This window comes from Elgaria multicarinata, chromosome 5 (genome assembly GCF_023053635.1).
Source record: "Elgaria multicarinata webbii isolate HBS135686 ecotype San Diego chromosome 5, rElgMul1.1.pri, whole genome shotgun sequence".
Classification (NCBI taxonomy): domain Eukaryota; kingdom Metazoa; phylum Chordata; class Lepidosauria; order Squamata; family Anguidae; genus Elgaria; species Elgaria multicarinata.
In genome coordinates, this window is record NC_086175.1 from 70,000,300 (window position 1) to 70,021,142 (window position 20,843).

General features: G+C 44.1%; 1 protein-coding gene and 1 non-coding gene across 2 annotated transcripts in view; both read left to right on the forward strand.

Annotated features, from left to right (window-relative positions):
* Positions 1–2,391: 2,391 nt before the first annotated feature.
* The window catches only part of LOC134399610 (uncharacterized), an 81,166-nt gene continuing 62,714 nt past the window's right edge, over positions 2,392–20,843 (forward strand). Inside the window, exons 1-6 of the mRNA XM_063127694.1 lie at positions 2,392–2,497; positions 7,435–7,556; positions 12,141–12,293; positions 13,617–13,772; positions 14,855–15,001; positions 16,323–16,483. Of these exons, the coding sequence (XP_062983764.1) occupies positions 7,469–7,556; positions 12,141–12,293; positions 13,617–13,772; positions 14,855–15,001; positions 16,323–16,483 (705 nt within the window). The 5' untranslated portion in view covers positions 2,392–2,497; positions 7,435–7,468. The remainder of the gene's footprint in view (positions 2,498–7,434; positions 7,557–12,140; positions 12,294–13,616; positions 13,773–14,854; positions 15,002–16,322; positions 16,484–20,843) is intronic.
* Positions 2,604–2,737, forward strand: LOC134399835 (U4 spliceosomal RNA). The gene has a single exon (XR_010025531.1). It is a non-coding gene; the product is annotated as a U4 spliceosomal RNA (small nuclear RNA).

Below are 20,843 nucleotides of genomic sequence, written 5' to 3' on the forward strand. Positions count from 1 at the left end.
GATGCTTTTCTTTCATGATAAGACTCCCCTGCCCCAAACCTCTCCCTATACTACATCTTCCTCCCCAGTTACCACCATTACCCATCAGAGCCCGAGCAGTATATACCCATATTGTGATTCCCAGTCAGACTAGATTGCCAGAGTGGGGTGGGCAAAGTAGAGGAAAACTTTCCTCGAAATATTTCTCCTACCCACCAGCTTTCCCAATGCAATGGGACTCCTTTGCACTATGAAGTCAGAAAGGGACTCAAGGAATAAAAATTATTTAAAAATCAAATACATGGGTTTTTTAAAAAAAGAAATTGCAGGTTTTGGCGGAAGGAAGCTTAAACCCTTCTCTCACAGAAAGCCATGGTCACAGCACTTCCAGAGACAACTACAACAAAATCCACACACTCCTTCAAATTAGTGCATGGATGAGACTCATTGCATACAATATAGGGTGACCAACTGTCAGGATTTTCCCAGATTTGTCCTGGGTTTTATTCTATCCTGGGTGTCGGGGGATTTTCTGTAATTTCCTATAATGTCCTGGAATTACACACTTACCCCTTTAAGACTGCCATTAGTGTGACGGGGGGAATGATGTGCTTTCCAAGGGCCCCTATTAGAGCAGTGGAGTGGGCAGGAATGACATGCTCTTAAGGCCCTGATTGGAGCGGAAGGTGGGGAAGCACGCTTTCTGGAGCCTCTGAAAAACATGTCATTCACAACCGCCACGCTAACGGCAGCTGTCAATAGTGTGGCAGAGGAATGACCTGCTTTCTGAAGGCCCTGGAATACGCGCTTTCCTGCCCCCCCCCCCCCCACAGCTAGGTATCCTCTTTTTTGGTTTTCCAAATATGGTCACCCTAATACAATAGAATTTAATTCTGAGTAGACATATCTTGGACTGAATTGGAAATGAAGCAGCAGCAATGATGAAATGAAGAATAAAAGAATACACACACACACACACACACACAGAATAAGCAAGTTGTTCATTGTAGGATTATTGTCCTGGAAAGGAGAGGAAATTCTCAGTAACATCTCTCACCAGGGGCTTCATTATACAATGAGGGCCCAATGACTAGTCCAAAATCTCATCAGCTGGCCTGGACTCAATGTTAGGAAATTCATTTCTCACACTTAGGATGGAAAAAACATTATTTTGGACTGCTGATAGGCCTTAATGAGTGATGCTACAACATCGGTCACTGCAACCAATCCCAATTGTCCACTGGTACCATTCCCAACTGTTTATACCCTCCTCTGGTAATCAGAGCTAGTAGCTAGCCCCCAAACAACTTAGGTGGCCCTAAGTTGTTCTTCTTCAGTTTTCCACAACCCCACAGTCACCTCTGCATATCATATTCTCCATCCTGTCCTCATGGTTTATCTGCTTTGGGAGAATGAGAATGAGACAGGATGGAGAATATGATTTCACTAGCACTTTCTGTCTCCTTAGGGAGGATGTGGTGTTAAGGCTTCTGAACCTGAACTCTCAATTTCCCTGCTTTTTGGTGCATGGTTGAAAATTGTAGAGCCTTAATGTTGTAGGTTTTTTGTTTCATAATTTAGTTTATTTAGTTTATAGTTTACCGTTCCCAAGGAACTTGGTGCTGCTGAGAGACCATGACCTGCTCAAGGCAACGCTGGTGAATTTCATAGTTCAGTCGTGGTTTGAACCTGGGTTTCTTATGGCCAAGTTTACCCATACTGATTTCAAGTATTATCTAACAAGCCTCTCCCATTGAAGAAGGATTTCCCTCTCCTTCCACATACACAATTGACCTTATTTTAGTTATCCAAGTTGTTGAGCTCTGTCAGTTCAGGACAGTTTTTATAATCTTGGCCAGTCCAAGATTAGCCTTTGTCTATGCTGTATATAAAACTCTATATTCAGTTATTACAGTGCTATTTTGTGGTGGTATCTCTGCACATCAACATCACTTGCTGAAAAGTGCATCCTAATCATGTGATTGGAGTTCAGGGCAGGCTTGCACTGCCATACCATAATAGTATTTGCAGAACAAGTAGGGCCAGTCTATCCTGCTACATTGCCTCCCAGCTACAAGCCCATTTTAAAATGAACTCATTAAAGTTTGAAATTACTTTTAGGATGTCAGCACAATGCCAGGCATCATGGCAGATCCATATATGTCATGGCATCAGTCATGCTCCACCCTAAACGTTTCTTCTGTGTTGCTGCTGCAGCTCACGGGCTCTGATGCTAGGACTGTGAGCTATCTGAGAAGCACATAAATAATTGGGAAGTTTGGCCTTCTGCCCATGCCCTGAACTATCATGTATAAACAAGACCTTTGTTCTTTGTTCTTTTAAAAATAAAGCTTGCGTGCTCAACTTGGGCATGATGTAACATCACAACCACTAGGTTTATATCTGCAAACTAAGAGCTATTATTCAAAGAATAATCCTTGGGACAGAAGGGGACAGGAAGTGCTGTGTTACTCTGGCATCAGAATCAAGAATTGAGCCAGTTATCTCAGCAGTTCAAGTAAGAAACTTCTATGTGTTTCTTTGACTTCTTCTCTATATAACTGCCATATAGTTCCAAGCTGTATTTAAAATATATGTCTCATAAAACTTTTTACATTATTTCAAGCTTTGCGCAGTGGCAGTTTCGTAGCCAATGAGGTTAAGCGGAGGCACGATTATTGCTAATTGAAAACTTTTCCCAATACCCCGCCACGACGACTTGAAATATAGTCGGCAATGGCACATTTTTTTTACAAATGCAGAGCACTGGAGCTTGGTCTGAACAAAGAAGGCAGACAATTAATTCAGCAAATTCTAGTCAGCAGCTGATCCTAAGATTCTTTTTCATGCAATAAAGCTAAGACTCTGGCCCAACTTACTTACAGTATTCCTGGGATTTAATGCCCAAATTGAAAGAGTCCAATCTGTATTTCTTAGAAAACTACTGGGCCTCCCTTCCTGTGTGGGGAACGCAGCTATTTATCTGGAAGTGGGTATTAGATCAGTTGAATGCAAGGCATGGATCAAGGCCTTTAAATGGTGCCTGCAGCTACACTTCCTTGCAGCTCCTGGTAGCTATCTCTTTTTACTGCTCTCAGATCCCTATGTCACTCATTGGATGAGAGAGATGGAGAAGAAGCTACTTAGGCTGGGTTTCTCTGTGGAAGCTGTGGGCAACTATGGGCTCCAGAAGGCCCAATCTCTTGTTGTTCAAAGTCTAATAGATCTAGATCTACAGCATTTAAGAACTGCTGCTAACAAATCTTGTTCTCCACTGCTCTACAATAATTTTTATAACTATGGACTCACTGCAGCTTCATATCTGTATGCTTTAACCATTCCCAAGTATAGGAGAGCATTTACCCTTGCTTGCTTTAATGTGTTGCCATCAGCATTACTAGAAGGACGATTTAGTAAAATCCCGTTTAATGAACGGATATGTCCCTGTGGTTCTGGAGCAATAGAATCTGTTGAACATGTCATTTTGCATTGTAACATGTATGAGGAATGCAGAAAAAAGTTAATATTTCCTTTATTAACAGCCTTTTCTGGATGTCACCCAATGTTACAATGATGTAACATTGGTATTAATCTGTTTAAGGGATGTGTCTGCCCACATTACTGAAAGGGTCTCTAAGGCCGTTGCTAGACGAGGCGTTAGCCCAGTGTGAGGCCTGGTCTCCCTCCTGTGCATCCAGATGACGCACAGGGGATCCCGAGGTCAGGCCGGGCTAAGTCCTCGCTTGAACCGGGATAACCGGATGCGCTTATGACCCGGCTTTTCCGCAGCCCTGGCCTGAGGCCGGGGCTGCGGAAGGTCTAGCAGGGTCCGTGGCTGTGCCCATCGGGCTGGGGGGGGAATCATGGGGGGGAGGAGATGGGGGCTGGGGGAAGGACTGGACCCGGCAGGAGAGAAGGGGGGAGAAGGACGGGCATTGGGGACGGGGGACGGGCCTGGCAAGCGGGCATGGGCATTGGGGACAGGAGACGGGCCTGGCGAGCGGGCATGGGCATCAGGGACGGGGATGGTCCTGGCGAGTGGGGGGGAAGAGGGACGGGCCTGGCGAGTGGGCATGGGCATTGGGGACAGGCCTGGCGAATGGGGGGGAAGAAGAACGAGGACTGGGGACGGCATGGCGAACAGGGACAGGGGACGGCATGGCGGATGGGGGGAGGACGGGCGAGCGAGCGGGCAGGGGGGGCATCAGACATCAGGGGGAGCGGGGAACCCTTTATGATTTTTAAAAAACACTTACCTGTTTCGTGGGTGCGCTCCTGCGCACATGGTCCTTTAAGAGGGGAAAAACTGGAGCACGTGACGGGGCTTTCCCTTGCCCCGTCGCGTGTTGACGTCTAGCTAGGGGCGACAGCGCGGCGTCGCCCCTACTCCCGACCGGATTATCTGGTAGGTCTAGCAAGGCCCTAAGTTTCTCATGACCTCAATGCAAATTAGAAAAATTATGTTGCAATCCTTCTGGGAGAAGCAACTCACCAAGCTGTATTTTGTTTTTATGTCACTTTTTATCTATCCTTTACATGTTTTGGTGTTGATTTTGCTGCTCTGCGACCGTAATAAAGAACAATTTGATTTTTACATTATTTCAAATATCTAGGGGAAAGATTTATCTGTGAACATGGAAATGTTGATTTATTTATTTGTACAGGCACTGACTCTCAAGATCAAACACTCTAATGTTCTAATGTCCCAGTGCACAGATCCTTGCAGAGACATGCATGGTTCTGCTCACAAGATTCTATATGCATGCGTTCGGACAATTCAGGGCAAAAGGGTAGGGCAGTTGGATTCAGTCTTCTTTCTACTCCCAAAATTATTGATCAGCGGTGTCAAGGCTGACAATACCAACCACCTGCAAAGAAGTAGTAATTTATTTTGCACTAGTCTGATCCCACCTGGAGTACTCTGTCTAGTTCAGGGTACCACACCTTAAGAAGTGAATTGGCAAAATGGGACAGGTTCAGAGGAGGGCAACAAAAATAACCAAGTGTATGGAAAACAAGTGCTATGGGGAAAGGTTGAAGGAACTGGGTGCAGCTAGCCTGGCCAAGAGAAGGGACACGCTAATGCAACCCCCATACCTGAAGGGGTATTACATAGATAATACCCCTACACTAGGAACTGCATCATCAAAAGAAGAGGATGGAATAGGGCACCAATTTGCATATGCAAAATTATATGAATAGGTGCAAATTTAGAACTAACATCTCACCATCCTGGGGGAAGGCTGTGACCAGAGGACTTGTGTGCTTGCTCAGTCTACTCATCATCAATGAGCAAATTCAAGGCCCCTGCTGTTTTCCCTTCTGAAGATTCTTTCATTTTAAACAAGTCCCTTGGACTGGACAGTCCTTCAAATAGAAGACATCTTCCAACAGAGGACGGACCTCTGACAGTCCTTCTAATAGAGGACTGTCTGCTGTGAATTTGGACACATGCCCATAGAATTGGGCAAAGACCTGTTCTTTGTTGATGCAGAGGGCAGGACTAGATCTAATGGGCTTAAGTTATAGCTGGGTAGAACATTGGTGGAACATGAGGAGAAATGTCTTCATGAGAAGAGAAATTATACAGTGGAACCAATGACTGGACTGCGGGTGGGAGGGTTCTTCTCCCCTGAAAGTCTTAAAAGAGAACTGGTCAGTCATCTGTTGGACAAGATAGCCTACCAGATCTCCTCCAACACTATCCTACATACTAACAGCAATTTCGAGTTCTGATCCTTATGTAGAGAAAATATCACCATTGACACACAAGTATCAACATATCTGGAGGAACTTCGGGTGTGTGTGTGTGTGTGGGAACCTAAAGAGGGAGGGTGGGAGAAACCCAAAAACACCTCAAGGAGGACTGGGCATGTGTGATAGCTACAAAACACTGAGTATCTCTTGGGGAGAAAAATAGAAAATGGTGGGTGTGGGAATAAAGTAAGAGGGCATCAAAACCTGAACAGGAGCACTGCACACTGCAATATTTTGCTGCAGCCATTATTTTAATGCAGTAAAAAGGAGCCTTTGGTCTTCCTGATGTTGCTGGCCTACAACTCCCCTCACCCTTCGCCACTGGCCATGCAGCTTGGAGGGACCCAGATTCTCCACCCTTGACTAAAAACCAGCCAGCAAATTTTGTAGGGCTCCTTCTCAGGCTGGACATAAAAAAGGAGAAGGGGTGACATTGTTGCGTTACATGGTAGAAAATCCCCTGTGTGGGCAATGGTATAATTCCAGAAATGTAGAAAATGTAATTTCAGAGTTAAAATAGAAACTTTCATTTCATGATTCATGAGATTGTAAGGATCAGATCATAGTATGTGTTGTCCTGTCTAGTAAGACAAAAAGAGATTTGTTGTCCTGTACGGCATGGCAAAAAGGAATAGATTGGCTTTAAGGCTAAGTATCCCATGTGTTAGGCCTTAGTTCCACTACTTGAAAGGTTTGCAGTGTGGTGAATGTTCATATACGGATATATGTGCTGGACACTTTTATACTCTTCAGAGAGGTAGCCATATTAGTCTGTTGCAGTAAACAAACAAACTTACGGTTTTTCTATATGAGGCTTTAAACCCGCACTTTTACTGAGGCTTCTCCTCCCAGATTCTTTGCAAGACTAAGATCAGCTCCTTTACATGTTTTTTTTTTTGGGGGGGGGGGGAGGGTGGATTTGTCTTTCTCTTCCTTTCTATATGTTCCATTAAATAACCATTAGGTGGCACTGTGGTATAATGGAATTGTGCAATTTCAAGACACTTCTATAATGCCACAAAGAAAAATTCCAGACGTTCCTCATTAGGGGGGAAAATGTGAAAATGGTTGCATAGCACAGGAGAGGCCCTATCAAATGATTATGTCATATAAAGGAACTGCAAACTATTGTGAGTGACAACCATGAGCACATAATAAAAGCATCATGTAGAAAGGCAGAAAGTCTTGTGGGACAATCCCAGGATAAACCTTAGGTCTAGCTAAGGCCATAGAAGCTGTACTCCTAACAGTAAGAGGATGTTTATTACTGATAGGGCATAAGAAGAGGAACGACATTTGCGGTGGTATTACACATTTCCTGAGAAAAGCTGAAAAGAAATGACATTTCTTTTTAAGGTTAATATATTAATGTAGGGTTGAAAAGTAGAGAGAGAGGGGGAAGAGGTTGGTGTAAAGTGGCACAACAGTAAAGCAACAAGGAGGTTCTGGATCCATCCTGGATGCAGTAAATTTAAAGTAAAATGTATAAGAAACTTAGAAAGACTAACAGAATATTTACAATTTATTTTTTAAGCTAGACATTTTTGGCTTCTACCCTCATCAGTAGCTGTACAGCACAACGACTGATGAGGGCAGAAACCAAAGCATTTAGCTTAAAATATTTTAAAATACTCTGTTGTTAGTCTTCCTATCATTCGTATATGTTTAATCATTAATTAATTAATTAATTAATTTTAGATTCTTTAGAGGAATTAAAGCGGACAAGCTGGATATGACAATGGAATACAAGACATTTTGGCTACTAGCTGTTGCTCTGTGTTTATGTTCTGTCTGCTCACAAAATGGAGGACATCCACCATGTAAGTATATATTGCTAATGATACACTATAAATATATTGGCACTCAAATTATCAGTTGAATTAAAGCCAAATACAAATCGATAAAAATAGCAGCACCCCAAGGACTTCATTATTTCTCTCTAACCATGTGAGTGTGAGAGAAAGGGCCTGTTCAGGTAACATGATAAGCCATGGTTAGGTAGGATGACCATATGACCGGATTTGCCCGGATTTGTCCGGGTTTTTGATGACAAATCCGGGAGGGGGAGGGGAAATCAGATTTTTTTCAAAGAGCAGCTCTAATGGGAATTAACAAAAATGCTTGTAACTCTGTCATTTTTAAGATAAAAACATGAAACTTGGCATGATGGTAGCTCTTAGGAAGGGCTTTAGTCATGCCAAATTTGAAACAGATCCATTCATCCATTGATTTTTTCAGAATTTTTTTAAAATTGAGGTTTTAATTTTTTTTTAAAAAAATGTTATTTTTAAAGATAAAGAGATGAAACTTGGCACCATGTTTGCTCTTAACAAGGACTTTAGCTATGCCAAGTTTGAAACAGATCTGTTCATCCATTGAATTTTAGGATTTTTTTTAAAGTTTGAGGTTTTAAAATTATTTTAAAATAATTTTAAAACCTGCTGAAATTCCCTTTTCTATGCAACTGTTAAAAATACAGGAGTCCTGTCCTCCTTTTACACTACTAGATCATTGTTGTGAATGTACTGAGATATGTTGAAACCTTGCAAAAATGGCATGGTATGAAGTGCTCATATGATTGCTTCACCACATGCCTGACTCACAACTTAGCCCATAATTATCATTTCACTGCCCATCCTCCATTCAGCTACTTTACCATGGGGTGGTAAATCCGATTGCTCCAAACTAGGGCTGTGCACGGACCCCCCGATCCGCTTCGTGGCCTGATCCAGAAAATCTCGATCAGGCCCAATCCTCTTTGCGCTGCTCCGTGGACCGAGATACGGCTTCGCCACTGTCGTGTGGCGGCGGCGGCAGCGCCAGGTAAGCCCCACCCCCTTACCTGCGTCCATTGTCGCGGGCTTCATTTGAGGCCTCAGCTTGAAGTGGAAGAGAAGGCCACGGCCTCTTCCGCTTGAAGCCGGGGCCTCAATTGAAGCCCACGACGGATACAGGTAAGGCTCCAGGTAGGCCAACCCCCCCGGTCCCCTTACCTGCGTTCGTGGCAGGCTTCAATTGAGGCCCCAGCTTCAAGTGGAAGAGAAGGCCACGGATGCAGCTAAGGTTCCCTCTTCCCTGCCCTCTTACCTGGCTCTGCCGCTGTCGCTGCTGCATGGATGGTGGCACCAAGTAGGCTAAACCCCCCACCCCCTTACCTGTGTCCGTCGTCACGGGCTTCATTTGAGGCCCCGGCTTGAAGCCGGAAGAAGCCTCGGACTTCACTTCCGGCTTCAACCGGGGCCTCAATTGAAGCCTGCAACGAATGCAGGTAAGGCTCCCTCCTCCCTGCCCCCTTACCTGGCTCCGCTGCTGCTGCATGGATGGTGGCGCCATGGTGCCAGGTAGGCCAACCCCCCATCCCCTTACCTGCGTCCGTGGTGGGCTTCAATTGAGGCCCCAGCTTCAAGCGGCAGAGAAGGCTGCAGCCTCTTCCGCTTGAAGCTGGGGCCTCAATTGAAGCCCGCGACGGACGCAGGTAAGGCTCCCTCCTCACTGCCCCCTTACCTGGCTCCGGCGGTGGCACCAGTTGAGTCCCACTCCCCCCCTCACTTACCTGCATTCGGAGCTCCGGATTGAGGTGATCGTCTTTGCCTCAATCCGCAGCCCCCCAGCTCTCTTTGCCTCTGCCTTTTCCGGAGGCGAATCAGGCTGCCTCGCTTCTGCTTCTCTGAACCGAAGAGAAGCGGAGCACAGCCCTACTCCAAACGTATTACTTGAGTAGAGAAACATTAACATTCTCAAATTGAATTACTGCAATTGTTATTTTCAGTGTTAGTGAATCTTTCATTACACATTTAAAAATGGAACAACTAGGGGTGTGCACAGACCCCCCACTCCGCTTCTCTTCCAGATCCACGTTTTGTGGATCGTCCCGCTCTGCCCCACCCCCGCTCCGCCTATGTCTGCTCCGCTCCGCTCGGAGCTCCGGATCCGGATCGGAGCTCCGGATCCGGATCGGAGCTCCGTTTCCCCCTATAGGTTTGCATTAAGCTAAAAAAGTATACAACTTTTTTTCTGTGAAAGTTAGAAACCTCATGTTTGGCACCATGACACCTCATGGGGGTATACACACGCACGTCAAGTTTCAAGGCAATCCCATCATCCCCTGATTTTTGGGGAATTTATGAAAATCGGGCACCCCATTCACACCCCTTTCCATACCTCCGTCAATTTGCACGTTAGAAACCTCAAACTCACCACCATGAAAGCTTATCCAGGGATACACATGCATGCCAAGACTCAAGGCAGTCCCATCATCCCCTGATTTTTGGGGAATTTGTGAAAATTGGGCACCCCATTCACACCCCTTTCCATAGCTCCGTCAATTTGCACGTTAGAAACCTCAAACTCACCACCATGAAAGCTTATCCAGGGATACATACGCGTGCCGAGACTCAAGGCAGTCCCATCATCCCCTGATTTTTGGGGAATTTATGAAAATCCAACACCCCATTCACACCCCTTTCCATAGCTCCGTCAATTTGCACGTTAGAAACCTCACACTCACCACCATGAAAGCTTATCCAGGGATACATACACACGCCGAGACTCAAGGCAGTCCCATCATCTCCTGATTTTTGGGGAATTTATGAAAATCCAACACCCCATTCACACCCCTTTCCATAGCTCCGTCAATTTGCACGTGAAAACCTCAAACTCACCACCATGATAGCTTATCCAGGGATACAGATGCATGCCAAGACTCAAGGCAGTCCCATCATCCCCTGATTTTTGGCGGGGCTTAAACCTGCAGACATCTCAATGGGGCCATTTCAAAGGAAATCCCAACATGCCATGAATTGGGGAGTAGAGATAAACCTATGAAATCTTCTTCCACACTTGAAAAATGGATTTGGAACTTCCAAAAGTCTAACTTGAGCGCAGGAAGGACTTCTCCCCTGAGTCAAAGCCACACACACACAACATCCCTGCGAGGCGGGCAGGGGAGGAGGGAGGGAAGGCAGGCAGGTAGCAGACATTTCTGGGGGCATAAAGAAGTGAGCCAAGGATAAGCCAGTAATGCATATAAAATGGAATAAATAAATAAACAAAGGAGGGGTGGAATTAAAAGCAGCAGTGTTGCTGAATAAACAACAAGAAGAACTTTTTTAAAAAAGGCTATACCTGTCTTTTACCAGCAATAGGGGGACGGGCCCAGGGGAGGGGGAAGCAGCTGCCAGTTCAACTCATGAAAGCCATTGCTTCACCGAGGAGTAAATGCTCACTTCAACTCATGATAGGCATTGCTCCACCACTAAGAAAAGTAGAACGCTCACTTCAACTCATGATAGGCATTGCTCCACCGGGTTACTCTCTTTGGAAGGCTCTGATGGCCTTCCAAGTACAGGAGAGAGTGGGGGCACATCCACAATGGGATGCCCTAGGGGAGCTCATCCCCTTGCACCACATCTTTTCAGTTGTTCCCCAAAGTTAGGGTGGGTAGCAGTGCTCTCTTATTATTGGCTTAGTATATGATTTCAGGTTGTGTTTGTGCATTTGGTGGGGCTACTGTTTTAAAAAACACTGGGAAAAGTCCGTTCAGATTAAGAAAGAGAAGTTTCCCAGAATCCCAAGTTACCCGTTTTGCCTATCCCCTCCTCCAACTTTGGGATCATGTGATCATGACCGGGAGTTGACTCTGCCCCTCAGCCCTTCGAAAAAGGTATTTTTCCCGCCGATTTTTTAAAAAATTCTAGCGCGCGACCCGAACCATGTAGAGAGCTGAGAGTAGTCTCAAAATGACCCCCATCCACGACTCTCTGAGCACAAGAATTTTCAGAATGATAGCTTCAAAAACAACACAGTTATCCCTGATTCTTTTCCACAATGCAATCCTATGGGCGAAAACCGCCGTTTGACCCACGCTGTCCCTGTTTGTAATGTTTGTTTACCCGATTTTTTAAAAAATATAGCACGTGAACCGCATGACGCAGAGAGCTGAGAGCAGTCTCAAAATGACCCCCATCCATGACTCTCTGAGCACAAGAATTTTCAGAACGATAGCTTCAAAAACAACCCAGTTATCCCCGATTGTTTTCCGCAATGCAATCCTATGGGCGAAATGTTTCAAGATGGCGATCGGAGCGGTCCGCCTGAAAGAGGAGCTCCGAAAAATGGGTGCTTCTCTTCGCCTTGCTTCTAGGGGTCCGCGGTCCGCTTCTACTCCGCCTCTGGGCAAGGCGGAGCAGGCCAATTCGCTCCTGCTTCTGCGCTTCTAATCGGAGCGGAGCACATGCCTAGGAATAACACACTGAAGAGCCAGTGAGAACAGAAAAGCACTTGAGGGGGCAGAGCTATACATGTTTATACTGAAATAATCTCCCTTGAGAGTTCAATGGGACTTGCTCCTAGGGTGATGAGGACATGATCACAGGCTTCAGCCCAAGGTTATTTCTTCCAAACAGATGCCTGCCAATGCCTAATGGATGTCAAAGAGAGAGAGAGATGTCATTCCACTTCCATAGACATCACTGCAGAGGAATGCACAGCAAATGGATGCTGCTTTGATGCAACCGTGCCTGATGCCCCGTGGTGCTTCAGACCCTCTGGAGAAAGAGGTAATGAATCGTGGAAGGCGGGCAGAGAGGGGGAGCGGCGCTGCTGGTTGTTTTAATTACATCGCCCAAGTTGGCTAGAGAAGGATGATGCTTTCGAGGGGCTCATTCTTTTCAGAGTCTGTTACAAGGGCAGGGGAAAATGCCCTTGTAGAAGTTAAGCCCGACACATATTCAAGTTCTCTGGGCAGTTTACAACAGTTAAAAACAGCAAACATCAAAAAGTAGACAAGATTTAAAAAAAACATCAGAAACATAAAAACGACAGTATAAAAACAACAGTATCCATTTAAAAACAACAGTTCTGGGGTCCATTAAAAACAAACTTAACGTTGTTAAATGCTGTTAAAATGTTAAAATGCTGTTAAAATGCTGTTAAAATGCTGTTAAAATGCCTGGGAGAAGAGAAAAGTCTTGACCTGGAGCTGAAAAGATAACAATGTTGGCGCCAGGCGAGCCTCATTGGGGAGATCATTCCACAGTCAGGGGGCTACCACCGAGAAGGCCCTCTTCCTTGTTGCCATCTTCCGAGCTTCCCTCGGAGTAGGCACTCGGAGGAGGACCTTAGATGTTGAGCGCAGTGTACAGGTAGGTTCATGTCTGGAAAGGCGTTCCATCAGGTATTGCGGTCCACAAACTCCTTCACCATTAGCTATGCTGGCTAGGGTTGATGAGTTGTTGGCCAAAACATCTGGAGGGATGCAAGTTGCCCACCCCCTGCAATGTAGCAAGGCATCCTATTCCTAAACTATTCATGATGTAATCTTGCTGTAGGTGAGGCTAGCCTTGCTATAGTGGGATAGACATGCAGCCATTTCCATTTATTTATTTTTGAACCCTCTTGTATAGAAAGTCTCCATCCCAGCACCTGAGAGATTGAGGCATTAGCATGGAGACTTCCAAGAAGAGAGGCCGTACCTAGGTGATGAGCTTCTCTGTCCATTGCAACAGCTGAATAGAGCCTCTGCCATGCCGTGCAGAAACATGATAGTGACAAGATGGGAGTCACACCACCAGAAACACTTATGAAGCATCCCTGTTTCCCTTGGACTTGGTTTCCATGGGTAGGATTTAAGCTACCAGCAGGTTATTTCTTAACCCAGACAGAAAGCAGATTGGATCCAGATTTAGTCATACTTAGAGCAGAACAGCTGAAATCACTTGTACTTAAGTTAGCCATGACTAACTTAATCAGCATTGATTTGAATAGGCCTACTCTAAGTATGACTGAATGCAAATCCAACACATTATATTTTAGATCTTAGCCAAGTTTATTCATTGAAAATGCAGAGAGATGCAGGATGACTTAGACATTGTTTCCCATAGCTTCACTCCGCTATGCAAAGAAAATGATTGAACCGCAAGCAAGAATCGACTGCGGCTATCCCGGGATCACAAGCAAGAGGTGCAAACGAATTGGATGCTGCTTTGATCCAAAGACTTCTAGCACGCCAGGGTGTTTTCACCCCCAAGTAAACAATGGTAATGACTTCACATTAACGTTCTCTGATTCACCCCCGCCACACACACACACACAAGAACTCAAGAAAAATACATAAACTATAGGACAGGACCCAGTTGCCTTGCCTTAATTTCTGATAAGAGTAAGCTGAAGTCACAAAAGAAGCTGTCATCAGAGCAAACAATAACTTTAATACAATGATAGCCCTGGCTTCTGCGAACAGGAAAGGTGGCTCCTCCTTTTTTCTCCCCAAGAGAGCACAAGCAAAAGCAGCACTAAGCTTTTCTCCTCCCTGGTGACTGTTGAGATTACTGGTGGACAGGAGCCATTTCTGCTTCCTCAAGGCCAAAACAGTCATTACTTTAAATCTGCATCTAGCAGCTATGACTCTCTGCCCACTCTCTCGCCTCACCATCAATTTTTACAACAGAATAGGTACAGTTCCCTGATTATGACTCTAGGGTGGGAGTAGGAGACCATTAAGGTCTAGATTGAGTCCACTGCTCTTACTGAAATGGGGCAAAAAATGACTCTGGCCTTAGCTAGAACTAAGGGTTATCCTGGGATCATCCCGGGGTCGTCCCTGCCTGCCCCCAAAATATCCCATGTGTCATTTACATGAACAGGGATGACCCCAGGACAATCCCAGGATAAACCTTAGGTCTAGCAAAGGCCGTAGATGCTAGAGATGGATTGAAAACAGTGTCAGAATTCTAATCAATCCAGTCAAAGGCAGGATTTGCACTACTGCTTTAAGACAGTTTATAACTGTAGTGATAATTGTTGGGGCCCAGGACACACTCCATAAACACTTTTCAAACCATTTTCAAAGTGTCATCTCCTGCTTGATGTAGGTCTGGCCAAAACTCCTATCACCAGGGTGGACAGAGTGCATGACCCAGGGCTCAAGAAAATGGGATGGGGCAAAATTCTTTGACCAATGGCTAAGTGTTTCTGCCAATGCAGTGGTCCGCAATGGATCTTCTAAAAGTTTGTCCACCCTGGATGTATTATTGATAAAAAATAAATAAATGGCAAATCTACGGTGGGGGGTGGGGTGGGGGAGAAGGACTACAGTAATGTGGCTCACTCTTCTGAACAGTTTCCCAGCATTGTGTAATGGACTGGAGTGCAAGGCAGGATTGTGGATACCCAGGCATCACTGCTGAGGAATGTCAAGCAAAAGGATGTTGCTTCAATTCCTATGTCGTTAGTAGTCGCTGGTGCTTTCACCCTCTTTCTGATGCAGGTAATAATGCAACGATTTGCTTGTGGTAACAAGGTCTGACTGAAATAGAAAGTGTGCATAAGGAGGGAGCAGTCTAGGGATGGCTATGGGGTTATTATAACCTGCATCAACGATGATCACTTTCTGAAATCAGGAATAAGAATACAATTCTATTTTGTTATTATGCAACATCACATTTTCTCTGTGGGTCCACATCCTCTCCTAGAATACCTCTGGAATGGCCTCCATAATTCCTCCTTTTTGCCCTCTATGACATCAAAGGAACACAAAGGAGGGACCTGAGATTGGAGCTCCCTCTATGACAGTGGACCTCTCTCTCTCTCTCTCTGCTTTCAGACTGAGATCTAAAAAAAACCCTATTGCACTTGGGATGCTCTTCCAGAGACTATAGGATTGAGCCTTAGGCCCTTTCTACACCACATTTCCCCCCACCTGAGATCGTCCTGGGATCATCCCTGTGCATTGAAATGATGCACAGGGACTTCCGGGAGCAGTAGGGATGAGCACGGGTGTTCCAAGGGATAAATAAACCCTGGGAAAACCCAATTCTTTCTGTGGTCTTGAGATTGTCCTGGGACTGCAGGAGGTGTGTGGCCGCCTGCCCCTGCTTTGTCCTGCCTCCTCGCGAGTAAACATGAGGAGGTGGGAAATGGGCAGAAGGCACAGAGCTCTTTCAGTGTTCCGTGCCCATTGGGGGTGGGGGGAGTGGGAGTGGGGGGTTACTCTTTGTTGGAGCACAAGTGTGGTCATATTTGGCTTTATTTTAAACAGAAAATGGTGGGCGCGACAGCCCTCCTTCCTCCTGGGATGTTGCATGTCCGTGTGGTCCCAGGGGGAGGATCTTGCCAGCAGAATATCACGAGATCCTTTCCCCCTCCCAGAAGGCCGGGAGGTATAGAAAAGGCCTCAGTTAATATATGATAAGCCAACTAATATATTATAAAAGGATGGCACGCCCAAAATAAATGATCTGTTTTCAAAAATGTTTTGCCTTAATTTTATATATATTGCCAATCTTTCTAACTTACATATATTTCATATTTTATTTAGCCATTATAAATTTGAACGTAGTTTGTGATTCAGGTTCTATCCAATGCTAATCCTACTTTGAGTAAACCCATTGAAATGAATGGGACCTAAGTTAAATCAACATTGGATACAGCCCTTTATCTACTGTCTGAGAGCACCGTAAGGCTGTGGTGTAATATACAAAATGTTTGGCTCACATTGGGAGAGGCATGATGGTGGACCTTCATCACCCAGTGAACACTTTAAAAAGAAATCAAGACAAAACTTCTTTGTCCTTCACTTTTGTTTTAAGGAACTGCCAGGCTGTGTGGAATGGCACCAAAGAAAAGAGTGCAATGTGGGCATCCTGGTATCTCTGCTGATGAATGTTTGGAGAAAGGATGCTGCTATGAACGTTACCAATATGCCAAACAAGTCCCGTGGTGCTTCGAACCTTCAGCAAAGCAAGGAAACATTTCATAATGAAGAAAGAAACTTCAGGAAATTTGGAATGGTCGAGGAAGACGTGTTGCAGAAAGAAGGGGAATAGGAAATAATAATAATAATAATAATAATAATAATAATAATAATTTTATTTCTTACCCGCTTATTACAACAATAAGCATAAAACACATAAAATACTGATTAAAAACATGGTATTCACTGTTTAAAAACATCCTAAAAGCATCCTAAAAACATACTAATTCCCTTCTGACAGATTTTTCTCCTTGCATTCCTAGTTTTGTATGTAGAATAAACATGAAGAATTGATTGTATGCAATGTATTCTACTAAATTATCAAATGTTCAGTGTTTTTTAGGGGGGTTGTTGTCTGACCCCAGTTCTCACTTCCCAAACTAGGACAAACCTTACAATCACTAGTAATAACAACAACAACAACAACAAAAAATCAATGGGAGACATACTTTTACACAGCTAAGATCAGCCTAGCATCAGTGACTAACCCCAAGGTTGAAATCATATCAGTGTTTGACAACCAAGCTGAAAATGAGCAGCATAGCTTTTATAGTATGAAAGAACTGACTGTCAGCAAATTCTCATTTTAAAATACAGATACATTCAGAACATGGATCAATTAGTTCGGAGTTTTGTGTGTAATAGCTTTCTCAGGCACCCTGCTTCCAACTCAACCTGAGGTTAAAGGCTAGATTACAACAAATATACTGGAAATTCACATTTAGAAATATAAAATGTATTTCGTTTTGATGCAACAATAAGGAGGCGCTATCCTTTCATTACTAGTTTTTGCGGGGAGGATTCATATCTCCAGTAAGTTATGGGTAAGGTATCCCATGTACCATTTTCGGTTCTCTCATTGCCCTGAAGGTTTTAGGCCAGAAGTGGGAAACCGTATTTCTGTGTAATCTTCAAGCCAAGGTGTTAGCCAAAACTAGATTCCATGATATTCCTTGCTCTATCAACTGTAAAGTCTTCTAGATCTCTTCCATATCTCAGACATTAAAAAAAAATGCTAGCATGTTGCAAGTCATTTATCACATTTGACATTTTATCCCTCTAAAACAGGCATTTTCTTTTGCAAGATTCAGGCTATGCTCTTGAATATTTATTGAGAATTGTTACAACCAATTAAGTTAGGGTGACCATATTTTGGAAACCAAAAAGGAGGACAAGATGGCCGCTCTAAGGGGGCGTACCCACCAACATGCCCAGCCCCCAAGGAGGCGTGCCCACCCAAACATGGCCTTGGTCACATGTCTGATTTCACAGCACACAATTAAGACAAACCTGTTCTACATAACATCTTAACATTAAAATCACTGAAATAAAGAACAAGTGAGACATTCAATGTATCTGAACAGATGCCCATTACTGCAATGTTAGACAAGTATCTTTCCCTCCTTTTATCCAAATATCTCCTGAATTTACACTGCCTCAGTGTGCAGAGAACAGAAATCCCCCAAAGAAAACTGCCCAAAGAAATGACTTAAACAAGTCCCATTGATTTCAATAAATACTCCCAGATAATTGAATATAGGACTGCAGCCTCTTCACATCTGTTCACCTGACTCTAGCAAGTGCAAGTCTTTCCTGTCAAGGATAACTATGCACTCATAGAACCTGGCCTCATGGATCATACAGCCAGCAGGTGCTCTCCAGAAAAATGCTTTCAGAGAGTATGAGATCCAGACACACTCAAACAAGTCACCCCAAGCTATGCTATGTTGGGACAATTCTGGGACAAGGCAATACTTTGCAACCAACCAGACGTAACAGTCATAAACAAAAAAGAAAAGCACACATACCTAAATGACAAAGCAATACCTAATAACAAAAATGTTGCAGAAAAGGAAGAGGAAAAGAGAGGAAAATATACACCACTGGCTATGGAAGTTAAAGAACTATGATAGCAGGGAAAAGTTACAATTATTCTGTTAGTCACATCTGTCACCAGCATCACATCAATTTTTTTTTAGAGAAAACTAGGCCTACCAAAACACAGCCACACCAACATCCAGAAAGCAGTCATACTTAAAACATGCTCAATAGATAGGAAATTTCTGAAGCAGTAAAAGACAGCATGACTTGGCAAAGCCTGTCACTTTCATCTAGAAAATACACCACAAGCAAGAAAAGAGAGATAATAAGGACAACTCTGTTAATTTTTTAAAAAGAAGGATGAACAATTATCAGCAGCTGTTACAAAATATACATCATGCCAATTATTTTAAACGAACTGGAGAGGAAGATCTATGGGTCAAACTGGAGAGGAAGGTCTATTTTTAATTATTTAAAAAATTAATTACTATCTTCTAGCTAAATTATTATTATTATTATTTATTTATATAGCACCATCAATGTACATGGTGCTGTACAGAGTAAAACAGTAAATAGCAAGACCCTGCCGCATAGGCTTACAATCTAATAAAATCATAGTAAAACAATAAGGAGGGGAAGAGAATGCAAACAGGTACAGGGTAGGGTAAGCAGGCACTGGGTAGGGAAAAACTAACAGTAGAAAGTAACAGTAGAAGTCTGCACAACATCAAGTTTTAAAAGCTTTAGGAAAAAGAAAAGTTTTTAGTTGAGTTTTAAAAGCTGTGGTTGAACTTGTAGTTCTCAAATGTTCTGGAAGAGCGTTCCAGGCGTAAGGGGCAGCAGACGAAAATGGACGAAGCCGAGCAAGGGAAGTAGAGGCCCTTGGGCAGGCGAGAAACATGGCATCAGAGGAGCGAAGAGCACGAGCGGGGCAATAGTGTGAGATGAGAGAGGAGAGATAGGAAGGAGCTAGACCGTGAAAAGCTTTGAAGGTTAACAGGAGGAGTTTATATTGGATTCTGAAGTGAATTGGAAGCCAATGAAGAGATTTCAGAAGCGGAGTAACATGGTCGGAGCGGCGAGCCAAGAAGATGATCTTTGCGGCAGAGTGGTGAACAGAAACCAACGGACTGATGTGAGAAGAAGGAAGGCCAGAGAGAAGAAGGTTGCAGTAGTCCAACCGAGAAATAACCAGTGCATGAACAAGCGTCTTGGCAGAAGAGACAGACAAAAATGATCGAATCCTGGCAATATTATACAGGAAAAATCGACAAGATTTAGCTACTGCCTCAATATGAGGAATAAAGGAGAGCGAGGAGTCGAAGATAAAGCCCTACTTTAAAGATAAAGATAAAGACCTACTTCTTCCTTTTCCAGTACAGAGCAAGTAGGCATAAATCACGCAAGCAAGCGAGCAAAACCACATACCAAAGAGGATGGCTAAAAACAAATTTCCTTCATGACTCAAAATTCCAGCAAAGGTTTTAGGAAATCTTGCTCACATTGGCATAGGTGAGATATTTTGCTGGTCAGAATTTTCCTCAGTAGAACTCCAATAGAAATACCTTAATGGGAGGCTTGCTGGTGACAGGTTACATTCCTTCATAATGCTACAGTAATTGAATACACATGAAACTCCGGTGCACTGTGTGACCTTGGAGTGTGCCACACACATGGGAGCTTCTAATAATGGATATTAGTGAGAACCACCAGCCAGTTGCCGCAGTAATCAGAGTATTTTAGCCAAATAATAACATTACTAAACACCAAGAAGCCATTGTTTATATGTCAGACTGTTCTGGATCAGCCAATAAAATTTGCTCCCATAGGAAGCCACTTTTTTTATTGTTAAACAATCATACGATTTTCTCATTTTCTTTGGAGTTGTTGAAGAGATCTTGAACTTGGACTGGGCAGAGCTAAGGATGGTTCAGTGGTGGAGCACAAGCTCTGCTTGCAGAAAGTCCCAGGTTCAATCCTTGGATTCCCCAGGTAGGGCAAGGAAAGAATCCTGCCTGAAACCCTGGAGAGCTGCTGGCAGTCAGTGTCAACAATATTGGGCTAGATGTACTAGTGATCTGACCCAATATAAGGCAGCTTCCTCTGTTCCTAAGACTGTGTGTGTGTTTGTGTGAGTGCACACCCTGCTTTCACCTACATCCTTTATACTCAAGCTACCAAGACTGAATATGTGTTATCTGTATTTTTCCTATGATAAGTAATATGTTTTCTTACCAGACATATATGAAGAATCCATCTCTTTTTTCTTTTTTTAAGATGATGATGATGATGATGATGATGATGATGCTTGTGGCCCAGTGGCAGGGTTCTGGGCTGGCGCTGGCTGAACTGGGCCTGCTGCTGGAAGAGTCTGTTGTTGCTCCTGGGGTTGCAGCAGCGGCAGATGGGGGCAGCGCGGCAGCACAGCAAAGGGGAAGAAGGTGGCCACCATGAGGCTGGGAGTGCGGGCGGCCCCCTGCCATCACCCCAGCGCCTCCTGCCCAGTTCTCCCCAATGGAGAAGCTCAGCTGCAAAG